This window comes from Moschus berezovskii, chromosome 21 (genome assembly GCF_049115385.1).
Source record: "Moschus berezovskii isolate FMDL1 chromosome 21, NW_MosBer_1.0, whole genome shotgun sequence".
In the NCBI taxonomy this organism is placed as follows: domain Eukaryota; kingdom Metazoa; phylum Chordata; class Mammalia; order Artiodactyla; family Moschidae; genus Moschus; species Moschus berezovskii.
In genome coordinates this window covers 5,085,488-5,108,932 of record NC_142480.1, presented here as the reverse complement: position 1 = coordinate 5,108,932, position 23,445 = coordinate 5,085,488, and the positions used below count along the sequence as shown (strand labels likewise).

General features: G+C 42.8%; 1 protein-coding gene across 1 annotated transcript in view; it reads left to right on the top strand.

Annotated features, from left to right (window-relative positions):
* The window catches only part of YY1 (YY1 transcription factor), a 25,702-nt gene extending 2,257 nt beyond the window's left edge, over positions 1–23,445 (top strand). The window contains exons 2-5 of the mRNA XM_055418537.2: positions 12,333–12,495; positions 19,673–19,733; positions 21,407–21,565; positions 22,267–23,445. Of these exons, the coding sequence (XP_055274512.1) occupies positions 12,333–12,495; positions 19,673–19,733; positions 21,407–21,565; positions 22,267–22,449 (566 nt within the window). The 3' untranslated portion in view covers positions 22,450–23,445. The remainder of the gene's footprint in view (positions 1–12,332; positions 12,496–19,672; positions 19,734–21,406; positions 21,566–22,266) is intronic.

The window sequence follows — 23,445 nt, the reverse complement described above, 5'->3', positions numbered from 1 at the left end:
AATAGTAATGGATTATGGGAGGCTGTTTTAGTTACTGATGAATTTGCTGAAATCTGGAGCTTACCCCCGGTGGCTCAGCTGGTAAGGAATCCGCCTGCAATCGCAATGCAGGAGACCCAGGCTCTATCCCTGGGTGGGGAAGATCCCCTGGAGCAGGAAATGGCAATCCATCCTCGTATTCTTGGGGAAAACCGTAAGGACAGAAGAACCTGGCAGGCTACATACAGACCATGGGGTCGCAAAGAGTTGGATATGATTTACTAGTGTTTTAAACCACCACTTGCTGAATTCAGGATATCATTAGGTATTTAGGTAAAGATACATTAAACTCATGAAGCTATATTTACTTTTTCTCACAGTATGGTCATGTTGGCTTTAAGTAATTTAGCAAACCAGGATATTTTACGTATTCTGCATTTGATCTTACCAAATTGATAACCCACTTCTCCATACGCAGAACGCTTGATAATGTAGACTTTACTTGAAGTGGTATGTATTAAGTTAGCTTAAAAGTCACTACTTCCTCTGCAAGTGATTGCTGCAGGCTTGTACAGTTTTAGGGGATATTTTAAAGTCCCCTTCTTTAAAGAGTTAGTTGTTTGGCGTGTTGCAGTACTCTGCATAAAGGTGATTATACACATTTGATGGCAGTAACATAGAATTGCTTGTTTTCTCTGACATGTTTTGTGGTAAACTATTCCCCTTCCTTGTCCTTGTGGTTTGGAATTATTACCAGAGAGAAGTGAAATACTTTGATGGTTAACTCTACATGTCCCAAGTTCAAATTCTGCATTTAGTTTAATCTTCAGAAATGAAATAGAATAACTGATAACAGATGAAGAAATCAAAGCAGGTTAATTGTTAGGCTTAGTTTCTGTGTGTGTTGACTGGTAGGCATTATGCACAGTGCTTTCATGTACTTGATTACGTCTGATCCTAGGCAAGAGGAGTTTTAAAACGGTCCCTTGGTCTAAGCTCAAGTTTAGTTAACCTAAATTTCTCTTAAAAAATAGAGATACACATAGGGTATTAACAGGGCTCTGTTAGTTGGTAGTACCTCTTGGCTAAAAAAAAGTAATGAGAAATAAAGCACTTGGATTTTATGGGCTGCTTTTGCTTGTATGCCATCTTCTTTAATTTCCCACAGAGTAACTGAACTGTGTGGTTGGCATCTTTTGAATGGGATGGCAGAGGGGAGTCTAGTATTCCTGTAGTAGAGTAGTTTTAGACCTGCAAGGGTTCCTAGAGATCTGCTTTTTTTTTTTCCCTCTCTTCTTTTTTAATTAATTGACATCACATGTGCGTGGTTCAGTGGCTTTTTACTTTGTCCACCAGGTTGTGGAATCATCACTACTGTCTAATTCTAGAATATTATCACCCCAGAAAAACTGGCTATTCCCTCTCCCCCCACCCACCCCACCCAGCCATTAATCTGCTTTTTCCCTGGGTTTGCCTATTCTGGACATTTCATTTACATGAAATCATACACTATATTGCCTTTTGTGTCTGGCTTAGTCTGTTTTCAAGATTCTTCCAAGTTGTAGAATGTACTTCATTACTTTTTACAGCTGAGTACTATGCCACAGAAGCTGCTTATTTTTGCAGATGAGAAAATTAAGGTCTAGTTAAGACTGAACGTGTTTTAGCATTTAATCACAGTTTAACTGTGTTTTGAATATCTGCAATCCTTCGTTTAAGGCCCATATTTGTTCTTGCATATTTCCTAGTGTATAATTAATGAACATTTAATTATTGCTAAATTGAAGGCATGGTATTATGTATTTTTCCCCCTAGATGTTCATCACGATAGTTTAGGAGGGACATCCTATTTTGTAGAATTTATTAAAAACTAAACCACTTAACAAAACCACTGGGTTGAGTAGGAAAGCTAATAGTAAAAGCTGTGTATTTAAAACATTTAGTTTTGAGAGGAACCGAAAAGGCTTTTGAATCTTAAAGTTTCAGGTAGTTAGAATATGTGACCTTCACTCAAGGCTGTTAGTATTTTAATTATCTTCTGTTAGAATATAGAAGTGCTTTGTGCTAGACTGAGTAAAACATCTAAGACCAGAAAACCATTGATATTAAAAGCAGCAAATTGGAAGAGAGTCAAAAAGTATTCCATTTTTTCTCACTTTTATATATTCAGAAAGTTCAAGTTTGCCAAAAATTACTAGTCCTGACAATTCACTATTTTCCCTTTTTAACATGCTGTTTATTACTGAGGAAAGATGCTGAAAATGTAAACTCCCATGGAGCCAAGCCTAGAGAGCCCTCCAAAATAATGGTTGTCACCCCCATGACCTACATGGGACAGCCTAAGTCATAGATCCTGCTTCCTGACCTGGTGGCTCTGGAAGCCTGGCTTACTTACGAGCCTCTGTGCTGTCAGACTCTTGTCTCCTGGTTATTAACCTCCCTCCCACCCCTAGTCAACAGCTGTCTCCTTCAGTAGGAGAAGAAAAATCTGTATCAGAAAAGGTCAGGACTCCTGACCTACCTAAAACTAAACATTTCATGCTTTGGGGAGAGAATAAAGAATAATTTTTTTTAAATATGCTATACTCCTGGGTCAGTATTTATAAAAAGGCTTTCTGTTTGTTTTGAAGTCTCCTTTAATAAGATCAGTTTGTTTTAAGGCTGGGAAATTTAGGGCTTATAACAGGTTATTAGCAGAAACAATTATTAAGAATGAACATTTCTCAAGATCTACATTTGGTGACCAGTTTATAAACTGCCCTTACTACTTCCATAGGAAGAGCATAAAAGTGAAAACTTTTTATAATTTTAAAATCTGGAACATTTACCAGTGAGTTGTATTCTACAGTATTAAGCACTCACTGTACTCAATATTTTCAAAATTTGGCATCTGAAACACCACTTGGATGTTGAAGAAAACACGTATTTCTTTACTGTTGGCAGACGGTTAGGAAGATGCAGGGAGGTCTTGGAAGCTAATTGACTATATTGTGTAAACTTGTGCCTTCCTGTTTATGGTGAACAGGTCGGGAGAGGAGCTGTTTCTTAGTCTTGAGGGTCTTGTGTTAGTAGGTCCCATTATGTTTAACCTAGTGATTAATTATCAATAACAGTAAGCCCAGTGGTTTTTGAGAATCTTGTTAGTAGGAGCTTCAAATTTCCCTTTAGAGGGCAGTGACCAGAGATCTGACCTTGGCGTGTCTCAGTTTCTGCCCTTGGGGTCTTTGTAAAACGCTCTGTTGGGGTAGGAGGACCCCTGAAGGCATTTTTCATTTCCTTTACAGCAAAGGAATTCTACTTTGTGAATTTCTTTGTGAGAAAAGGAAGCAGTATACTCAATTTCTGAAAGCAAAACGACCCAATTTTAACATGACACGGTGAGATAATAGGAACTCTCTAGAGCAAAATTCTTGCCAGCTCTTCAGTTACTTTGGTCTCACGCGGTGGTTTCAGATAGGGTTAAACCTTAAGCTAATGTAAATGGTTGTGATGGACTCTTCTTTATTGTGTAAATTATTCCCCTGGAGTGTACGGGCTGAGGGGCAGGGAGAGATTCAGTGTTTTGTGGTGGCTGTTCTGTGGTGGGCCCTGTCTCCTCTTCTGGGAGAGCCGCAAACTCCAGGCAGAATTTCTAGTGTCTCCCAGGGCGCCACACACTTCAGACGCTCCGCAGGGTTGCAGCTCTCAGCTCAGCCCTATTTCCCCTTTCTTCTCGCTTCTAAGCATCACCAAAAAATTGGAGAGACTCTGCTGCCACCACTCCTAATTGACAGTTGGTTTTGAATTTTGCATTGTTTTGGTATCTCACTTGTAATTTGTAGTATTACACGCGATTCTTAGACTGAATACATTTTTATAGACTTGACAAGGACCAAATACAGGCCTATGGATTTCACTTCTGGGGATCTGATTGGGTCACACCTTATTCCTTTCTGAATTTCATTTCTAAGATTTAAATTATATGAATTCACTCCCTTGCCTAAAAATTCTACAAACACAGCAGGTGTGGATATACTTACCACTGAACTGTAAATCTAAAAATGATTGTTAGACTGGTAAACCTATATCTATAGGTTTATAGATACAGGTTTTTATATCTATACACACATCCCAGAGACACACTATTGCATTCAGTAAAATCCAGACTTCTCATAACCTGCCAGGCCACACATGATTTGGCCCCTGCTTTCCTTCCAGACTTCCTTCTTATCCCTCTGCTCCCATTATGCTCCACCCTTCCCAGCTTTTTAGTTTCTTGAACTTGTTGCTTCGCACTTGTTCTCTGGGAGCAGCACCTCTGCGTCCAGTGCTCTGATCCCAGATGTCCGTAAGTCTCAGCTCTAAGAGGCCTGCCCTTTCATCCTTTCAAATTAGCACTTATCAGTCTTATTTCGTAACCCTGTTTTATTTTCTTTGTAGCACCTTCTGAAATTGTCTTGCGTTTATCTTTTAACTTGATGCTTGTCTGTCTGCTTTCTCTAGAGTGTTAGTTAAGTCTTGGGCTGAAACCCCGCAGATGGTCCCGGGCACATAGAGGAGTCTCCGCAGAGAACTGAGGGAACGAGTGCGTGCAGGCTGTGCTGTTGGGCCGCATCCCGGCCTGGAGCGCGCAGCGCCGCTCTCATCTTACTACTGCTTTGAGAAAAGGAGTGGTTAAGGGTGAGGAGGGAGTAAAGGAGCGTTTATTAAAGCCATCGGAGAAGGAAATGGCAGCCCACTCCAGTATTCTTGTCTGGAAAATTCCATGGACGGAGGAACCTGGCGGGCTACAGTGCATGGAGTCACAGGAAAAGCGCGGACGTTAATCAATTCTAGTTTGACATCCTGGATCTATCACTTGCTGTGCTTCTTTGAATACGTTCCTTTGCATTTCTTGCTTTTCTTCTTTTACTTTTTTTGGCCATGGAGTGCGGCAGCATGTGGGGTCTTTGTTCCCCCACCAGGAATTGAACCTGCGTCCCGGGGAGTGGCAGGGCCAGAGTCTTCACCACTGGACCACCAGGGGAGTCCTACCACTTGGCATTTCTGAGGCTTGATTTCTTTGACCAAAAACGAGGTTAATATAAAGGTTTTATTTGAATTAATGTGACAGTTACTTACATGAAATAGGTACTCAGTAAATGATAGTGTCCCTACTTGAGGCCTCTGTTAGTGGACAAATGTGGAAAACGGCCTGTGTCTGATTTTTGCTTGTTGCTTAGCCATGAATCTCAGTTGTTTAGCTCTGCTCCATTTTGGAGCTTCCCAGGTGGCGGTAGTGGTAAAGAACCCACCTGTGTCAGTGCAGGAGACATAAGAGATGCAGTTTCGATCCCTGGGTTGGGAAGATCCCCTGGAAGAGGGCATGGCAACCCATTCCAGTATTCTTACCTGGAGAATTCCCAAGGTTGGAGGTGCCTGGTAGGCTACAGTTGATAGGGTCATAAAGGGTCAGACACAACTGAAGCACCTTAGCGTGACACACACATGCATTTTGGTGCAGTTTGGGTTGGTGGCAGTGGTGAGTAAAGAATGGCCGAAAGTTACCTGGAGCAGCCAAACCAAAGCTATGGCCTAAGACGGAAGGTGTGGAGAGATAGATCCAGCCCAGCTTGAGCCACAGATAAATAAGCAGAGAAACAGGTAAACATATGAAATGGATGAGAACAGAAAATCGGGATCACAGAAAAAAAGGATATATTAGTGTCCACCTTAATGAGCTTCCTGGCAATCAAGATAAAAGAGGAAACCATACTGCTGACACCTGGTCCTAAGACAGGGTAGACGTCTAGGGGAATCAGTCTTTTCTTGGTCAAGACTGAGATAGAAAAGAAACCATTTTCTGTATGAAGGGAGCCACGAGTGATAGCAGAGCACCGGTTCCAGCTAGTGTGGTGTCCGAGCTCACGTCTGAACGGCCAGAAGGCTTACATTTAAGCAGTGTAATTGCAGGTGAGTCTTCACTTGCTTATTCAGCATTCTTTCAAAACTGTTAAGCCTGAGACCTACTCTTCCCCTTAGGCCCAAGAGGGAGGGCAAAGGGGAATAAGGGTTTGTTTTTTGGAATAAAGGTACACACCTCTTTTCCAGACACACCGGGTGCCATTTAATGTGTTGCCTTGTTTTAGCAGAAGCCTGGTGTGCTACAGTCCGTGGAGTCGCGAAGAGTCAGACACGACTTAGCGACTGAACGACAACGTAAGATAGGTGGTCTACCTTTTAATAAATTAAGGAAGCCCAGCGCGGGCCAGTGACAGGAATGAGAGGCCTCTTAAATAAAGGAAGGAGTTCTTGATGTGGGCTTCGGAAAGCCCAGCTCGTGGGTGAGAGGTGGGCAGGAAAGGAGAGGAAAGCTGTGTTGTCAGACGTGGACTAACACTGCCAGCAAACCAGCTTGGCTGGAGCATGGAGGGCATGTGGAGCTCCACTGCTGACTGTTTTCTGAAGAGTGTCTTTAAAATGTGAAAGAATAGATGTTTCTGCTGAAATAACGCAACGTGTGCCACCCCATTCATGGATGGTATTGGCTAGAGTTTGCTTTTCCACACCTTCCGTCTTGTGCCATTTAGCCTTGGTGTTGCTGTGGTAGATCATTTTCCTCTGGCTGGAGCATTAGTGAGTACAAGAATCATCTAGTGCACAGTTTTGTCTGGAAGTTCCCAATACAGCATTTCCCCTACCACCTTACTTCTTTGAATCGGTGACTTGTTTTCTCAGCCTTTTTCCAAACGAGAATACTGAAACTTGGTTCTGTTTAATTTACAGTGCTGTGTTAGATTCACTGTACAGAAACTGATTTTGATGACACTTCTAGTGTGGATTAATCCTGTCTCCTGAAACAATGAGACAATTAACTGAGTGCTGCCCTCAAGGAAGAATAAATATATACAAGATTTAAAGCAGGTTTGGATACTTCATGAACAGGCTTTGCTTAGATACCTGTTTCAGAGCTGATCAGTTAACTTCTTCCCCCTCTATACAGTGAATCTATTTCAGCAGTAATTACGAAGTGGAAGGAGAATAATAATGGCCACTGCAAACAGTGAAATTGTTTGAATACATAACAGTTCAGTTCAATTCAGTCGCTCAGTCGTGTCCGACTCTTTGCGACCCCATGAATCACAGCACACCAGGCCTCCCTGTCCATCACCAACTCCCGGAGTTCACTCAAGCTCATGTCCATCAAGTCGGTGATGCCATCCAGCCATCTCATTCTCTGTCATCCCCGTCTCTTCCCACCCCCAATCCCTCCCAGCATCAGTCTTTTCCAGTGAGTCAACTCATCGCATGAGGTGGCCAAAGTATTGGAGTTTCAGCTTTAGCATCAGTCCTTCCAATGAACACCCAGGATTGATCTCCTTTAGAATGGACTGGTTGGATCTCCTTGCAGTCCAAGGGACTCTCAAGAGTCTTCTCCAGCACCACAGTTCAAAAGCATCAATTCTATAAAATCATACAAGAAAAACCTCAGTTAATTTCTTTTTCGTGGTGGTTGTTGTTAAAACCTCAGTTAATACTTGTATTTTGGGGTTTTTTGTTGTTCTTTTTCGTTCCCTTTTACTTACACTTTTTGAAGAGGGAATCTTACGTACATGTGGTCTGTAAATGTAGCTTTTCTCTTTTTGGAACATCATAAATTTCTGTTTGGCAAAAGCTTCTGAAGACTTTCTTTGCAAAAATCAGCTAAAATGGCCAAATCATAGCAAACATTGACATAATGTGATCTCTTGCTGTAATATGTGTCCAGTTTTTGCTGTAAATGAGGCATACACTGTCTTTGATTTCTTCTGAGTAGTTCTAGCATCTTTTGTCGTTTCTTTAGCAGTCTTTGAAATGTGGTTTTCTTCCTGTGTGAATAGTTGATTTTCTTAAATGTTGTTGTTAACTATTTAACAATTGTCTGTTTTATGGTTTCTGTGCACTGGCCTTCAAGGGGTTCTCTAAATTAACTTCTATGAAATACACTGTTTCTTAGGGAATAAGTAAGACATACAAATTTATAAATATAGTGAAATTGTACAGTAACCACAGCAATTATTTAGAACTTAGACCAACAGAAGCTTGTTTGTTTTTGTGGAGTTTTTAAAGACCTATTGATAAATGTCCTTTTTGGTAGTAAATCCCATCATTGATCCTTGATTTCCAATGATTCCAGAAATCATTCCTTGTTTCAAAGAGAAAGATTCCACTATAGTTTAATCCCATTTTCTGAGTGAAATCCCATCATACAGACCAGAGATCAGACTTTTTCTGTAAAGGAGTAGATAAAGTAGTAATTTAGGTTTTGTAGGTCCAGATGCAACTTAGCAACTCCATGTGTTCATGTAGCCAGGAAAGCAGCCATAGACAGTATATTCACAAATGAGCATAGCTGTGTTTACAATAAAGCTGTATTTCTAAAAATAGATGGTGTATGTGCCCAACATCATTCATAACAGCATTGTTTACAGTAGCCAAAAAGTGGAAACAACGCAAGTGTCCATCAGTAGATGAATGGATAGGCAAAATGTCATCTTGTGTCGTATAGGAGTATTATTCATCTATGAAAAGGAATGAAAGTTTGATGTTTGCTATAACGCAATGGACCTTGAAAACATGCTTAGTGAGGCAAGCCAGGCACAGATGGACAGAGAATATATGATTCCGCTTAGAAAAGTTACCTGGAGTAGGCAAATTCATGAAATCAGAAAGTAGACTAGAGGTTACCGCTGGCTGAGGGGAAGAGGGGTCGTTGTTTAATGAGTAGCAAGTGTCTGTTGGGATGATGATGTTTTGGAAATAGATAGTGGTAGTAGTTCTACATCGGAGAAGGCAGTGGCAAGCCACTCCAGTACTATTGCCTAGAAAATCCCATGGATGGAGGAGCCTGGTAGGCTGCAGTCCGTGGGGTCGCTAAGGGTCAGACACGACTGAGCGACTTCACTTTCACTTTTCACTTTCACACTTTGGAGAAGGAAATGGCAATCCACTCCAGTGTTCTTGCCTGGAGAATCCCAGGGACGGGGGAGCCTGGTGGGCTTCCGTCTATGGGGTCACACAGAGTCGGACACGACTGAAGTGACTTAGCAGCAGCAGCAGTAGTTCTACATGGACTTCCTGATGGGTCAGATGGTAAAGAATCTGCATGCGATGCAGGAGACCCGGGTTTGATCCCTAGATTGGGAAGATGCCCCAGAGATACAGTGCAGTCCACTCCAGTATTCTTACCTGGAGAATTCCATGGACAGAGGAGCCTGGCGGGCTGCAGTCCATGCGGTCACAGAGTCAGACATGACTGAGTGGCTGAAGCTCACGCTCAGACGTTACACAGCATTATGAGTGTACTTGATGCTGCTCATTATGAGTGTACTTGTGAAGTTATAGATGAATCAAAATGAGAAGTAATGTCTATTGTACCAAAATAGACATAAAAATCTTGTCATCCTCTACTTTAGGTTTATTTCATGCATATTTTGTATTCAAATTCTTAATTATCTGACTGTTTTCTGGGTACCCTATGTTGACTGTTGGAACCAATAACTGATCTGATATCATATTTTCTCATTGGACTTTAGTGTCACCCCAGAATTCATGTGTTGAAGCCGTAATCCCTGATACAGTGTTATTAAGAGTTGAGGCCTTTAGAAAGTTACTAGGTTTGAGGGTGAAGCCTTCATGAACGCGTTAGTGCTCTTACAAGAAGAGACAGAAATTGCATAACGGAATGAGACGTGATGTGTATGTGAAGATACAGCAAGGAAGCATCTGGTGGTGAGCAACGAAGACGGGACTGAATGAGCTGACACCTTGGCCTCCAGGAATGTAAGGGGCCCATTTCTTTTTAAGCCACCCAGTCTGGAGTGTTCCTTAAACATTTCTTCATTGTTTACGGCTGCATTGGGTCTTAGCTGCAGCCCATGGGGTCTCTAGTTGTAATGCATGGCCTCTCTCTAGTTACGGTGCAGGACTTCCGAAGTTGCAGCGAGAGCTTAGCTGCCCCATGGCCTGTGGGATCTTAGCTGTCTGACCAGGGGTTGAACTCGTGCCCCCTGCGTTGCCAGGTAGATTCTTAACCACTGGACCACCAGAGAAGTCCCTAGAGTGTTTTTGTTACAGCAGCCTAAACTGAGACAACTTCCCTCGCCAGAATATAAGTCCCATGAGGGCAGAGATGTAGTTTTGTTTCTGCTGCCAAGAACAGTGCCAGGACAGTTCATAAGTGTAGAACTAACACACGGAATGCTTGAGCTTGTGATTCCGTTACGCCAAGCATCCAGCCATCATTCTGCCCTGGCACTCTTCCATAATCCTTATCAGTGGCTTTCTCAGAGCAGCAGTGATTCTCAGCCTTGCCATCTTTCTTGTATGAGAAAGACACAAGAGTGTTTCTTCATGAGAAGAAAAATAGCTTCAGTGGGAGGCGGGGATAGAGCCTCCCTGCACACCAGTTCATTCTGGTGCCAGTAGAAGGGTGATGCCCTAATAGCTGTGCCTCAATTGGAGAGATCAGAGGGTATAGGAATTATCACAGCCCTGAGAAAAGAAAGAATCTGGTTACTGTGGAGTCCCAGCTTTGTAACTGGTGGTTGGTAACTACGTTTCCTGTCCTTAATACAGCCAGCAGCTTTTTCTTAGGCCTCTTCCTATGTAATGGGGTAACTCAGGGTACATGGTCTAGTTCTTTCTAGTTCCAAACAAGAGGTGGCTGAGTTTAACGGTTCAGCACTAGGATCTTAGAATTCGAGAGTTCGCTCTGTCACTTAGTGGCTGGTTAACCCTGAGCGTGTCACTTATCTCTCTGTGCCTCAGGACTCTCTTCTGTAAAATGGACTTGCTAATTTGCCCACTTCATAGGGTAATATGTGCAGTGATTAAAATAGTGCCTTCTCGTAAACATTCAGTAAACTGTCAGCTGCTGTGATAGTCTGGTTCCTGGTAATGACTTACAGTGCTCCCTAATGGAAAGAATGGGGGGAGGAGAAGCATTTAAAGTTTACAGCTGTTGTCTTCTGTGGTTTTTGTTGTGAAACAATCTGACAAGAGAAGCACGAGATTTCAGTTAGCAGTGAGAGTTTTGGGTCGCGTTCTGTTTTCTGCTTTAGTCACCAAAGTAGTAGGAGGCTGGGATTTTGCCCTCCAGGTGCTTCACTCTAATTTGAGAGACCAGGCCAACAAAAGTTCAAAACAGCATGATTTAGAGTTTGTCAGTGTTATTATTCATAAATAATCCAGGAGTTCAAGGTAAGGATCTTGAGGCTGGAGTGATAGACTCAACCAGCCCTGAGAGAATTTGACCCAAGGAGAAATAAAAGACTAAGATCCGGTAAAGTAAGATTAGACAGCATAGGACCCAGAATGATGACTGGGGCTTGGTGTCTGGAATGTGGGAGGTTGACTGGGAGGCAGTCTTCCTTTTCTAACCTGTCAGCTGTGGCGGTGGGGAGGCACGTGAGTGGAGTTGTGCTGCGCTCTTTGAACACGTGTTTGAGAACCGACATTCCCTGGTGGCTCAGGCAGCAAGGAATCTGCCTGCAGTATGGGAGACCTGGGTTTGATCCCTGGGTTGGGAAGATCCTCTGGAGAAGGGAATAACAACCACTCCAGTATTCTTGCCTAGAGAATCCCACAGACAGAGGAGCCTGGCAGGTTACAGTCCATAGGGTCACAGAGAGTCAGACACAACTGAAGTGACTTAGCACACATGCAAACCTATACGCAGCCTCTGAAGGCTACGCGGGGATCCAAACCCGACAAATATCCCTGTCCTCATAGAGTTTACAATCTAGAGGAAGTGGGTGACAAAAATCACACAGCTGTGATTGCACATTGTAGTCAATAAAAATTGCATGGGCAAAAGCCATGAGGTAGGTGGTCCAAGGTACATTTGAGGAGCTAAAGACCAATATAGCTGGAGTGAAGAATGAGGAGCTAGAGAGGTCGGCAAGAGGCTCGCTCAGAGGTGAAGGCTAGAATATCGAGTTTGAGTCAGCCATGCAGAGTTGGTGGTTAACAGGAAGTGTGTGTGGTGGACAGAAAGCAGAACCCCGAGAAGGGGGAGGAGGAGAAGCAGGGAAGCGGAAAGTAAGCCAGCTAGAGACGTGGGCACAGAACGGAGAGAAGTGGGTGCTGAGGACTTCTTAATAATGGCCAGCTCTTCCCGCTAGGAACACAGGGGAGAGTTGTTGACTTTGGCCTTGAGACTTTTGGTGACATTCAGGCCGAAACAGGATTTTAAGAGATTGAGGGGAAAGACTGGCTTGAGTGGTTAAGAGATAGTGGCTATAAATCACCCCATTTAAGAAACTGCTGATGAAAGTACTTTTTATAGTTTTTAAAATGTGTTTGCTCACGTAACTTCTTTACTCAGCTAAGGTTATCCATCTAATGTTTTTCAGATGAAAAAAAAGATATCGACCATGAGACGGTGGTTGAAGAACAGATCATTGGAGAGAACTCACCTCCCGATTATTCAGAATATATGACAGGAAAGAAACTTCCTCCTGGAGGGATACCTGGCATTGACCTCTCAGATCCCAAACAACTAGCAGAATTTGCTAGGTAAGTTGCCCTTTCTCCTAGTTAGAGAAAGTGCTTGAGTGTTGCCAGCTGTGATTTTTGGTGCCTAAATAACAATAGTGGTTTGTTCTTGCTCCCGGGAAGCTTCTGAAAACAAAAGTGGTTGGCTTTTATTTTCAGTGGTAACTATGCTTTTAAGTGGCACCGTTTTAGGTTTGAATGAGATGAAGCAAATACATACTGGTAAATTCTGTAATTGATGTTGCTTGAATTGGATAAACACAGTTACACGTTTTTAATATATTGTTTGGAAATGGATGTCTTTACACTACTTCCTGGCTTCTTTGTCTACATTTTAAATTTGCGTGTATTGTCCTGGTCTGAAGCTGCTGGAGCCCTGAGTCTATACTAGGTTTGTGCAACTGACCAATAGGAAGGACTTCATCAGCTCTGATTTCAACGTGTCACCAGTTAGACTCCTGGTGTTTTGTTGATTTTAGCTGGCATGACAGGAGGGGATCACATATTTAGGTCTAGGACCCTGTGCTCGACTGTCCAAAGTGAGAAGCAGGAAGGCAGGTCTGAACCCAATGACTGTTTATTTGTTTTGACTGAAACCAGCCGGGTCCTTAGAGAAACCTTGGTCCCCCTTTACATTATTTTTTAGTGGTGCTTGGCAGTTTTTATAAGGACAGGAGAAAAGCCACAGAGATGTAAAATTTTAAATGAATTAAACTGATAAAATCTGGAGCAGGTGGTCTCCTTTTACGTACTTGAGGTTGGATGGATCCTGGAATAGCGCAGGAGAGTGAGGCAAGGACAGGATTGTAGAGTGAGAAAGAAGTCTGCGCGCCCGTTCTGACAGAGTGGACACTTCTTCCCCTCCTCTTCTGGAGAGCAGAACAGAGAAAAGCGGGCGACCCTAGGGTGTCCTGGTTTCTCCCTGCTTGCCAGAGACAAGGTGGGTGGCCTCCAGCCGTTTGAAACCTCAGTTTCTCCATGTGTCATGTGGGTATTAGAATCCTATTGTGCTTCGATTAAAAAAAAGAGTTTACCCTTTTCTCCTTTCCAGTGAAACTGTAGTGGTAGGGAATGTAAAAATTAATTTATTTCTGATTTATCACGGCTTTAGAAAAGGTAAAGGCCCATCCTCTTGTTATTGATTTCATGTTCCAACTCCTACTGCTATTCATATTTTCAGTATAGGTATGTGACTTAGATACCTATAAGTGCCCTACTGAGCCCCCACCCCACCCCTTCCGAAGTACAAGGAAAAATGGAATCTGTAGGATACACAGCAGTGAGGCCAAGAGTTTTGGGACAGATTGAGGCAAGTATCATACCTGTGTTTAACATTGTCACAGAGTTCCTGACGTTTGTTGTAATTTTCTTATGGTACTCAGATTTATTGAGGGCATGGGCTGCTGTCCCAGGGATAAAGAAGTGGAACACGGAGTCAAGGAGGACTCTGGGGAGGGGAGCATTTGATTTGGGCCTTGAAGAACATAAGAGCTCTGATAGGTGGATGGGTGTCTGTGGGGCCTCCATGCTGGGACAGGCTGCACACAATACACATTCAGTATCCAGTACCTAGTCAGAAAACAAAAAAGCCAAGTTTCGCTGTGAATTAGGATGCTTACAGGGAAATGCTACAGTCCACGAGGTAGCAAAGAGTCTGGGACGACTGAGTGACTGAACAACAACAGAGAAATGATTGAGTTTAGGTAAATGTAAACCAGATCATTGGAGTCTGAAAACTGGGCCAAGATACGTGCTTCTTTATATGTAGCAGACATCTGGTAAAGGGTTTTGGGCAGCAGAGAAAGGGGGCTGTGTGATCAGAGATTTAATTGGAGAGAATTACTTTTCAGCTGTATCCAGTCTGGATGGGTGCAGGTACAGCCAGGAAGTGGGAGAAGCCAGTTGAACAAGAGCTTGTGAAGGCCTGAGCTAGAGGTCAGACTGCGTGTGAAGAAATGTGCTGAGATGGCAGGAGATGGTGGAAGATTGAGAAGTAGTGGAGGGGGCAAAAGAGGCATCAAAACGCATGTTTTGATGTGCATTAATTTTTTTTAATGCACATTAAAAAGCTTTGATCCTTAGGTGACAGGAAAGTGGGACAGGGTGCTGGTTTGTGGTTCAAGGTAGGCAGAGTTTGGTTTAACATGCTAAAGAAAAGAAAATACAGCATTGCAAGAGCCAGTGGAGATTCAGAAGGGCCAAGAAAGGGAAGAATAAATATTTCTCTAAATTATATATTATGAAGTGGCTTTGGTGGAGGAGCAGAGGGCTGAGGCAAGGTTTTCAGAGAGGTGGGGCCTTTGGGGCAGCGAGCAGTAGAAGTAATTAGGTATTGATGACCCTTTGCGTGTTCCTGTTGCTGGAGAACTGGGGCAGCTGATCTTAAAGATTGTCCTCAGTCCTCTGAAAGAAACTCCAGGATGTTTCATCTATGAGCTCAGAAGGCACCCATGAGGCCTTTCCAGGCTGCCTTGGACACTACTCCTTAGGAAGAGGCCACCCACAGGGACAGGGGCCCAGGGACACCAGGTATCAATCTATTTGGGACATTTTGAAACACTGAGGATGAACCTGAAGGCTTCCAGGGAGAAAAGATAGTCACCTACGAAAGAATGGCAATTAAACCCAAATGAGAATTTTCTTCAACAGCAATAATTAGAAGATAGAGGAGCAAGGTTCTGAAATTTCTGAGGAAACTTATTATAACATAGGATTCTTGATCCAGCAAAGCTATCTGTTCAACACAAGGGCAAAACAATGACTATTTCAGATGCCTAAAGGATTCGTTTTATGTTGCATGCACCCTTTTTGAAGAGGTTACTTAAGGGTGTGTTCGGGTAAAATGAGGATGAGTATCAGAGGAAAGACTTCCTAAAGAAAATCAAGAAGACAGCTAGCTATTCATCAGACTGGGAAACGTGTTCAATTTAGAATAGAGTCAGTGGGTTGTAAGAATTTCTTTAAGAAAAGTCCCATTTCATTCAGCAGTAGATAGAATGATCAAGAGGATAGAAGATGATGGTGGTATGAGAGAGAGTTTTCTAAAGAAGAAAAGATAATCAGAAATGTCCTGACAAGGGTGGCAGGGTTAAGAAAACCATGGCCTAAAAATGGAACATTATTTTGACATTATTTAGAGAGAAAATTCCTTTGACTTGACTAAGAAAATTTGCTCTTTGGTACTGAAACTGCTGTATTGGCCTTAGAGTGCGGGAAATGTGATCCTTACACACAGTTAAATTCTTTAGTAAGCATTACTTATGTAATTATCTGAATGCAGCGTGTGTTTCTTTTCTTTTATAATCAGCTAGTTAAAGGTTTCATTTTGTGTATGAAATAGAATGAAATCTTGCTCCTCTTGACAACGTATGCACAGTAAAGGCATAGGATTGGGGTCCTGTGCAGTTAGGCTCTCCCTCACCTCCATTTCCCACAGTGTCTCTGGGCTCTTGAAAAGATGATATAAACTCAGCGGCTCCCTGGGCAGTGGTGGTGAGAGAGGGTTGAGCCTGGGCTGCCCTGTTTCTGTTCAGTCTTCACATTTTGAGAAGAGGCCCCAGAATTGGTGACTGGGACAAAGCAGCACAACATTTCACACTTGCTGGGGACCAGATCTCACCCTCTTGGTTAATGAAAATGCACAGAACTCTGCTGCCTCCTTTTTCCATCCACCTCCACCGTGTGACTCAGGTCTTGGCTTATGGAGGCATGTTAGCTGCTTTTCCCTCTTCTCCGTATACTGGGGTGGTGGGGTTCTAGACTGAACTTGAAACTAACAGAGACCGCTCAGGTTCCCTGCACTGAGCCTAGACTGCTTAGGAAAATCACTAAGTGTGTGTGGACAAGTATAAGAAATAGTTACTTGAAAGTCATGGTATTGGGGAGGTGGGACGATGGTGATTTTGTTCTTTCTTGAAATGTCCTTTTAGTAAATAGTTCAAACAGTGGATAGTGGGTGGGACCTGGAGAACTGTTTCCTGGTTAAATGTGCATTTTTCATTAACCTTAGCCCTTAGGAAACCTTCTGTCCAGGCGATCAGAATGACCAGTTGTCAGTCCTGAGTTGGTGGGGTTTGTTGTTGTTTACCGCCCCCCCCAGGTTTTTTCACTGGATTACAGGGAGGCCTGGCGTGCTGTGATTCATAGGGTCGCAAAGAGTCGGACACGAATGAGCGACTGAACTGAATGCAAAGATGTGATGGCGGAGCTGAAAGTGCCTTGAAACTCTTTAATATCGCATGAATGAGTGTACATTGCCCAAGAGAGAATTGGCTTAAAAACTTTGGTGCATCTGTCTCAGTTGACACAAAGGGAGGTGAATTGTGCTTGCGGATGGTAGCTCTGTTACAGGCCTGCTGTCCGTCAGCACAGGCGGCTCCAGTCTGAAGGATCAGTTGCTCAGAAATCTTTTCTCTTAGCTTCTAGGATATTTGCATGTTGAACTAAGGTGCAACTTTTGGTTTACCTAATACCTTGCTGAAAATTGTCCCGGAAATTCCTGCAGTTTGTGGTCCTGGTATCCAACCTTCACAGTGTACACAGGATGACATCTTGTGAAATCTGCAGTGATGTCATAGATGTCATAGAGAAAACTGCTAAAACTGGAGTTTTGATTGAACAGGAAACTTGGCTCCCTGGCTTGTGCACAAACTTCTAGTGCGTGGAGGGGCCTTTCCGCTTTACCTTTGCCTATCGTTTCTCAGTCTCCGTTCTTTAGTTGATGGTGGTGGCTTGGAGGCCCTGGTACCTTCTGGGTTGTTGAATACAACTGTGTTTTTTTTTTTTTTTTTTAAGGAATAAACTCATTTTTGGCTAAGCCCATTTAGCACAGCTTGGCAGTAATAATAGCCATTGTTTCTCAAGAGCTTAACATAGCATCTCTTTTTTAACCTTGGTAGCTCTGATTAGGTAGCGTTTCACCTTTTTACAGAATAAGAAACTGAGGCTGGGGAGTTAAGTGATTTGCTCAAGGTCGTACGGCACCAGTCACACACCCCATCCTGTCTCGCTCATGACGCCTCTGCCGCTGTCACGCCTCCAGGTCCAAGTCAGCTGAGGGGAAGCCCAGGTCTTAGTGACTTCTGGCTCATTTGGGCCGGTCAAGAAGGTCCTCTAAGTAGAAGTATATAATTGTAGTCTTAGGATTTATTTTGTAGGTTTATGTACCAGTTGTTGCCACAGAAATTTTAGTCTTTACTCACAAAAACAGAACACTTTATTCTAAGCATACTTTTGGAAAATAACCTTTTCAGTGTTTACATTCAAATATAATGTAAAAGGTACCAGAATATACTGCCACATTTGCCTCTCTGTAGTGACGAAGAGTGACTTGCCAACAAGCTTAAGAGTGGCTGCAATTAAATACCTTCACCTCCTCCTTGAGTCCAAGGGTGTTTGCCCAGATACATTTAACACTCATTCTAAACTTAATTATATTGCTAAATAGTAGCGTACATTTTGAAAATGACATTTTTTAAAAATGCCACTTAATAACATTCAAAAAATCAAGAGTTGGGTGAATGGTAAATCAAGAGTTCTCTGTTAGGTATATTTGAAAATTTCCATAATAAAAATTCCTAGGAATTAAATTTGTGGGGTCAGGGACCCGCTGAGGTAACTGGGTGACACCTACCCTATTGACATAGGCATTTAATTACCATTGTCCCCATGCTTGTACCCACAAGGTCAAGAGTGCTTTATTTTCGAGATAATTTTCATACAGTAAAATACACCCTCTCTTAGGTTAGTACCATTCTGTGAATTTGACAAAGACAATCATGTATTTACCTTCACAGCCAAGACAGCATTTGAGTGGAATCTTCAAAGAGGAAACACCTTAGTTGGGAAGGTTGAAGCTTGGCTCTTAATGTACACTTTTTGTTATTATAGCCTCCAGGTGGCGCAATGACACCAATTTTTGCCTTAACCTAGTTCTGTGAACTCAGATCCAGACTCCAAGACTTAATAGTATTTAAGACAACAAAGGCTAGTTCAGAGCCCTGTAAACAACGGGCATTTAGAAAATGTTTGCTGACTGATGTGGTAATCTTCCAAGTACAAGAAAGAACAAGTATCTGCAGGGTTGGCCTGGGGAGGATACCAGACTGAAAACATTCTCTTAGAATTGCAAGTAGGAAATGTGTATGATCTTGAACAAACTCCTTAGGGATAAGTTATAGCTAGCAGATAAAATTATTTCACCTCTGCTCATCCAGGGCGTGGCACCTTTCATGAGATGATTTCTGGAGTTCAGATTTGACAGAGGAAAGGAATATCAGCTCAGATAAAGAGTGAAGAAGGGTGGTATTGTTAGGACCTTTGCTAACTTAAAGATGACCGCAGCAGTCTTGCACAGTCTTTCGTCGTGGAAGAGGGATGGTCAGCTAGCTTACTCTAGAGGACATCAGCTTGGTTGTTCACTGAGTGTTCATCCTCATATAGGAGTTCATCCTCATGTAGTTGTTCACTAAATGTTCATCCTCATGGTTTTTCTAGAAGCTCTTATTTTCTCACCCCTCTACTACACACAGATCTGTAGGGAGTTTTGCAGAGAAAATTTTGACAAAAGACCAAAGGTTGGTTCAGTGAAAATAGCAGGTAGGTAAGTTACCAAGTAAGCTCTGGGTAGTCACTCCACGAAAGGCTCTCCCTGACTGCCCAAGTGCTTGAAACTGTATCTCCCTTCCACCGCCACCACCACAACTAATAGTATGATAAAAATTAAGCAGTGTAGAAAAAGGCGTATATAAATAGACCATTCTGTGTTTGAAGGACTTTTCTGTAACCCTTTAAAAATGGTCTTTTACAATATAGATAATTTCTGCCATCGTAAGATGGACACCCCCCTTTAAGACCCTCCCATAGCTTACTTAAAGAGTTGGGAATAAGGAGCAGATATTTAAATCCCACAGATCACAGCGCCATCCTACAGATGCGCCGGCTGACCAGCTGTGAGGCCGCAGGCAGCGCCTCCTTTGTGCTTATGCTCCAGCACCCTTACCTGTGGGTGGGAGGGTGCCTCAGGCACAGGTCCTGCATGAGCGTGAGCTTTCTCCTCCCTCCCCTCATGGCAGCATGTTGGAATCTTAGTTTTTGTACTTAGAGGGAAAGCATTTTAGGGACTATATGATTTATGCCAGATGAATCTACCCATTCCTACAAATCTTTCTCTCTCTCTTTTTTTCCCCCCTTTGGTAAGAATGAAGCCAAGAAAAATTAAAGAAGATGATGCTCCAAGAACAATAGCTTGCCCTCATAAAGTAAGTAATGCTAGGGGAAAGTGTTCATTTCTGTGAATGAAGTTGTAGAGAGCTTATAAGAAATCGCACTTTTATTTCCATCTTCATAATTGAGACTCAGTGAGGAACTAGACTCTGGGTTCTAAATTCAGGAGACTATATTTTGTGTTGAAAGTTTTGTTGTTCCTTAAAGGCCACTTAAGTTTACATACTCTTAAATGGGATTACTGTAGGGCACCAGTGTTTTTATTGTCACTGTATACTGAATATACTCTGTTAGGATTTTTCTTTTTTTCTTCTTTTTGAGTTGTTAAGTCTCACCTTAAAGACATTGGGTTGTGTCTCACTCATGGGCCTTTATAGGACTGTGGGCTCCTTATGGAAACTTGATTTTGGATAGTGCTAGAGTAAGCCTATTAAGACTTTATCATTTCTTCCACAATTTTCTTTAATTTACCTGTTAGCTGTTTGTTGATCGGGGATACTTAATTATTTTCAAATGTAGTTATTATTATTAGTTTCTAAGATAGCCTAAAAAGTACTTTGAGATATGGATTGGGTCTGTTTTAAACTTAATTGGAGGTAAAACTGACAAAATAAAAGTACATGTAGGTGGTACAGGAAAACGGTGAGAGGTTTTGAATGGAGTAAATGTTTTAAAAACAACAATTGAAGAAGGATAGATTAGTTTCACCATCTCACCTCTGATGACTGTGCTCCCACAAATTTATTTTTGTCCTTTTTTAAAAATGTTGTTAATGTGGAAATTTTGAAACGGAAAGGCGTTTCTGTGGAGGCCAGATCCCAGCACGCATCTGAGAACATCTGTCTCAGGTGCTCGTCATATGTCTGCCGTCTCTGTGTCTTTCTTGCCTGTTAGATTTCTCTTAGAAGGCTGTTTTCTGGGTGGAAACTCAGCTTAGGGATCACGGTGGAAGCTGGCTCCCGCCCACACACACCCCTTGTCTGTGAAGCTGTCCGCTGTTGACTCATGCTGTCCTTCTGTCCTGCTGTCTGATCATTTCCCCACTCGCTCCATTGTTGGGCACCAGCTGCAGAAGAAGCGGCGTTAGGCCGTCTTCCCCCGCCTGCCCTCTGCTGTCGGTTTTCCTGCTGTCTCTCAAAATACATCTCTTCTGTAGTTGCATTCCTTGGCGACCCTCTGGCTTCTTTCTCTGTCAGGAAGGGGAGAGAGGCGAGGGCTGGGGGGGGCGCAGTAGGTGATGGAGAGGGACAGCCCACTGTTGCAGCGCAGAGTACGGGCCCCCAGGTGGCGGTGGACTGCCATCACCTTGGTCCCGTTTCTCTCAGGGCTGCTGCTTTCCATCTGGGGGTGCGGCCGGGAGAGGCGGCCGTGGGGCACGGAGCCGGGGGTCGGCTGCTATTCCCAGCCTGACTCCTGCTAGTAGCATGACCTTGGGCAAGTCTACTTAAAGACATCTCTAAGCCTCAGTTTCCTCACTGTAAAACAGAAGTTTGTATTACATGATAAGGCCTTTCTCAGCTGGGTTTGGTTTTGTTTTTTTTTTTGGTTTTCGTCTTAAATAATTTAGTTATTTCTGCTGTGATATGAAGCGACATTTAAGTGGGGAGGTTGGGAGTTTGTTGTACTGTGTAAGTAAAGGGTGTTAAGCGGAAGGATCATGGGTAACAGTTTGCAGTGTGAACCACTAAGCTTCTCTCTCTGTTTAAAGGGCTGCACAAAGATGTTCAGGGATAACTCTGCCATGAGAAAACATCTGCACACCCACGGCCCCAGAGTCCACGTCTGTGCAGAGTGTGGCAAAGCTTTTGTTGAGAGCTCCAAACTAAAACGACACCAACTGGTTCATACTGGAGAGAAGCCCTTTCAGGTAGAGCCCGTTCCCTCTCCTCTCCGCTCTCCCCGCAAGTGTAAGCAAGGAGGCCACCCAGAGAGGCCACTGCAGGTCCTGCGGTGGGGTTCCCAGGACTCAGTCAGGGGCTGCCCTGGCTCTCAGTTCTACTGCTCGTATCTTTGTGGTACCAGAGACAGGATATAGCAAGTGCTTCTGGGGTGGACTTCATGTCTGGAGAAACACAGGATTGCTCAAGAGCGAGCCTGAAATAGCACTTCCTGTGTGCTGGGATTAAAGCAGTTTGCTTGGTGTGATTAATATATTTTTTGTAGAATATTGACAGGGAGCTTCTAAAATTTAGAGTAACTTCTAAAGTAGTTTTCTGCCTTGTTTTTTGAAGCCCATGAACAAGTGAATGGATTAGCAGTCTTCCTAAATGTAAGATTTAGGAAGATTTCTTGCTATTTTGCTGAATGTTTCTGTTATGTTGTATTTAAGCAATTCATGAGGGCTATCCATGGGTCGTCCTAGGAGCTGTCCTGGCAGCGTTAGAGCTCCCTGCCCCTCTTTCTAGAATGTGTCTAGAAAGCTTCCCACTGCCCCCCCCCCGCCCCCCCCGCCCCGGGCAGGGCGGAAGGGAGTGCTGTGGAAGCCTCAGGCTCCTCTCTGCAGCCTTGTGCTGCCGCCTTCCTGGCCCCGGGAGTCTGAGTGGGCAATCTCTGGCTTTTCCTTGACAGTGCACGTTCGAAGGCTGCGGGAAACGCTTTTCACTGGACTTCAATTTGCGTACACACGTGCGAATCCATACCGGAGACAGGCCCTATGTGTGCCCCTTCGACGGTTGTAATAAGAAGTTTGCTCAGTCAACTAACCTGAAATCTCACATCTTAACACATGCTAAGGCCAAAAACAACCAGTGAGAAGAAGAGAGAAGACCCTCCTCAGCCTCGGGAAGTATCTTCCAGGAGTATGATTGGGAATAAACACGCCTCTCCTTTGTATATTGTTTCTAGAAAAGAATTTTAAAAATGAATCCTACATACCCAAGGGACATGTTTTGATAAAGTAGTAAAAATTTAAAAAAACTTTAATAAGATGACATTGCTAAGATGCTCTATCTTGCTCTGTAATCTCGTTTCAAAAACACGGTGTTTTTGTAAAGTGTGGTCCCAACAGGAGGACGATTCATGAACTTCACATCAAAAGACAATTCTTTATACAACAGTGCTAAAAATGGGACTTCTTTTCACATTCTTATAAATATGAAGCTCACCTGTTGCTTACAATTTTTTTAATTTTGTATTTTCCAAGTGTGCATATTGTACACTTTTTGGGGATATGCTTAGTAATGCTATGTGTGATTTTTCTGGAGGTTGATAACTTTGCTTGCAGTAGATTTTCTTTAAAAGAATGGGCAGTTACATGCATACTTCAAAAGTATTTTTCCTGTACAAAAAAAAAGTTATATAGGTTTTGTTTGCTATCTTAATTTTGGTTGTATTCTTTGATGTTAACACATTTTGTATAATTGTATCGTATAGCTGTATTGAATCATGTAGTATCAAATATTAGATGTGATTTAATAGTGTTAATCAATTTAAACCCATTTTAGTCACTTTTTTTTTCCGAAAAATACTGCCAGATGCTGATGTTCAGTGTAATTTCTTTGCCTGTTCAGTTACAGAAAGTGGTGCTCAGTCGTAGAATGTATTGTACCTTTTAACACCTGATGTGTACATCCCATGTAACAGAAAGGGCAACAATAAAACAGCAATCCTACAGAAAGAATATGGCAGAAAAAGATCTGTAAGCACAGTCTTATTTCCTTTTGTTGTCCAGAATAATTACAGTTCTTGAGCCTCCCAGAAATTGGAAGCTAAATAAAGCAACTCAAGTTTCCTTTATTTTGCACTCAA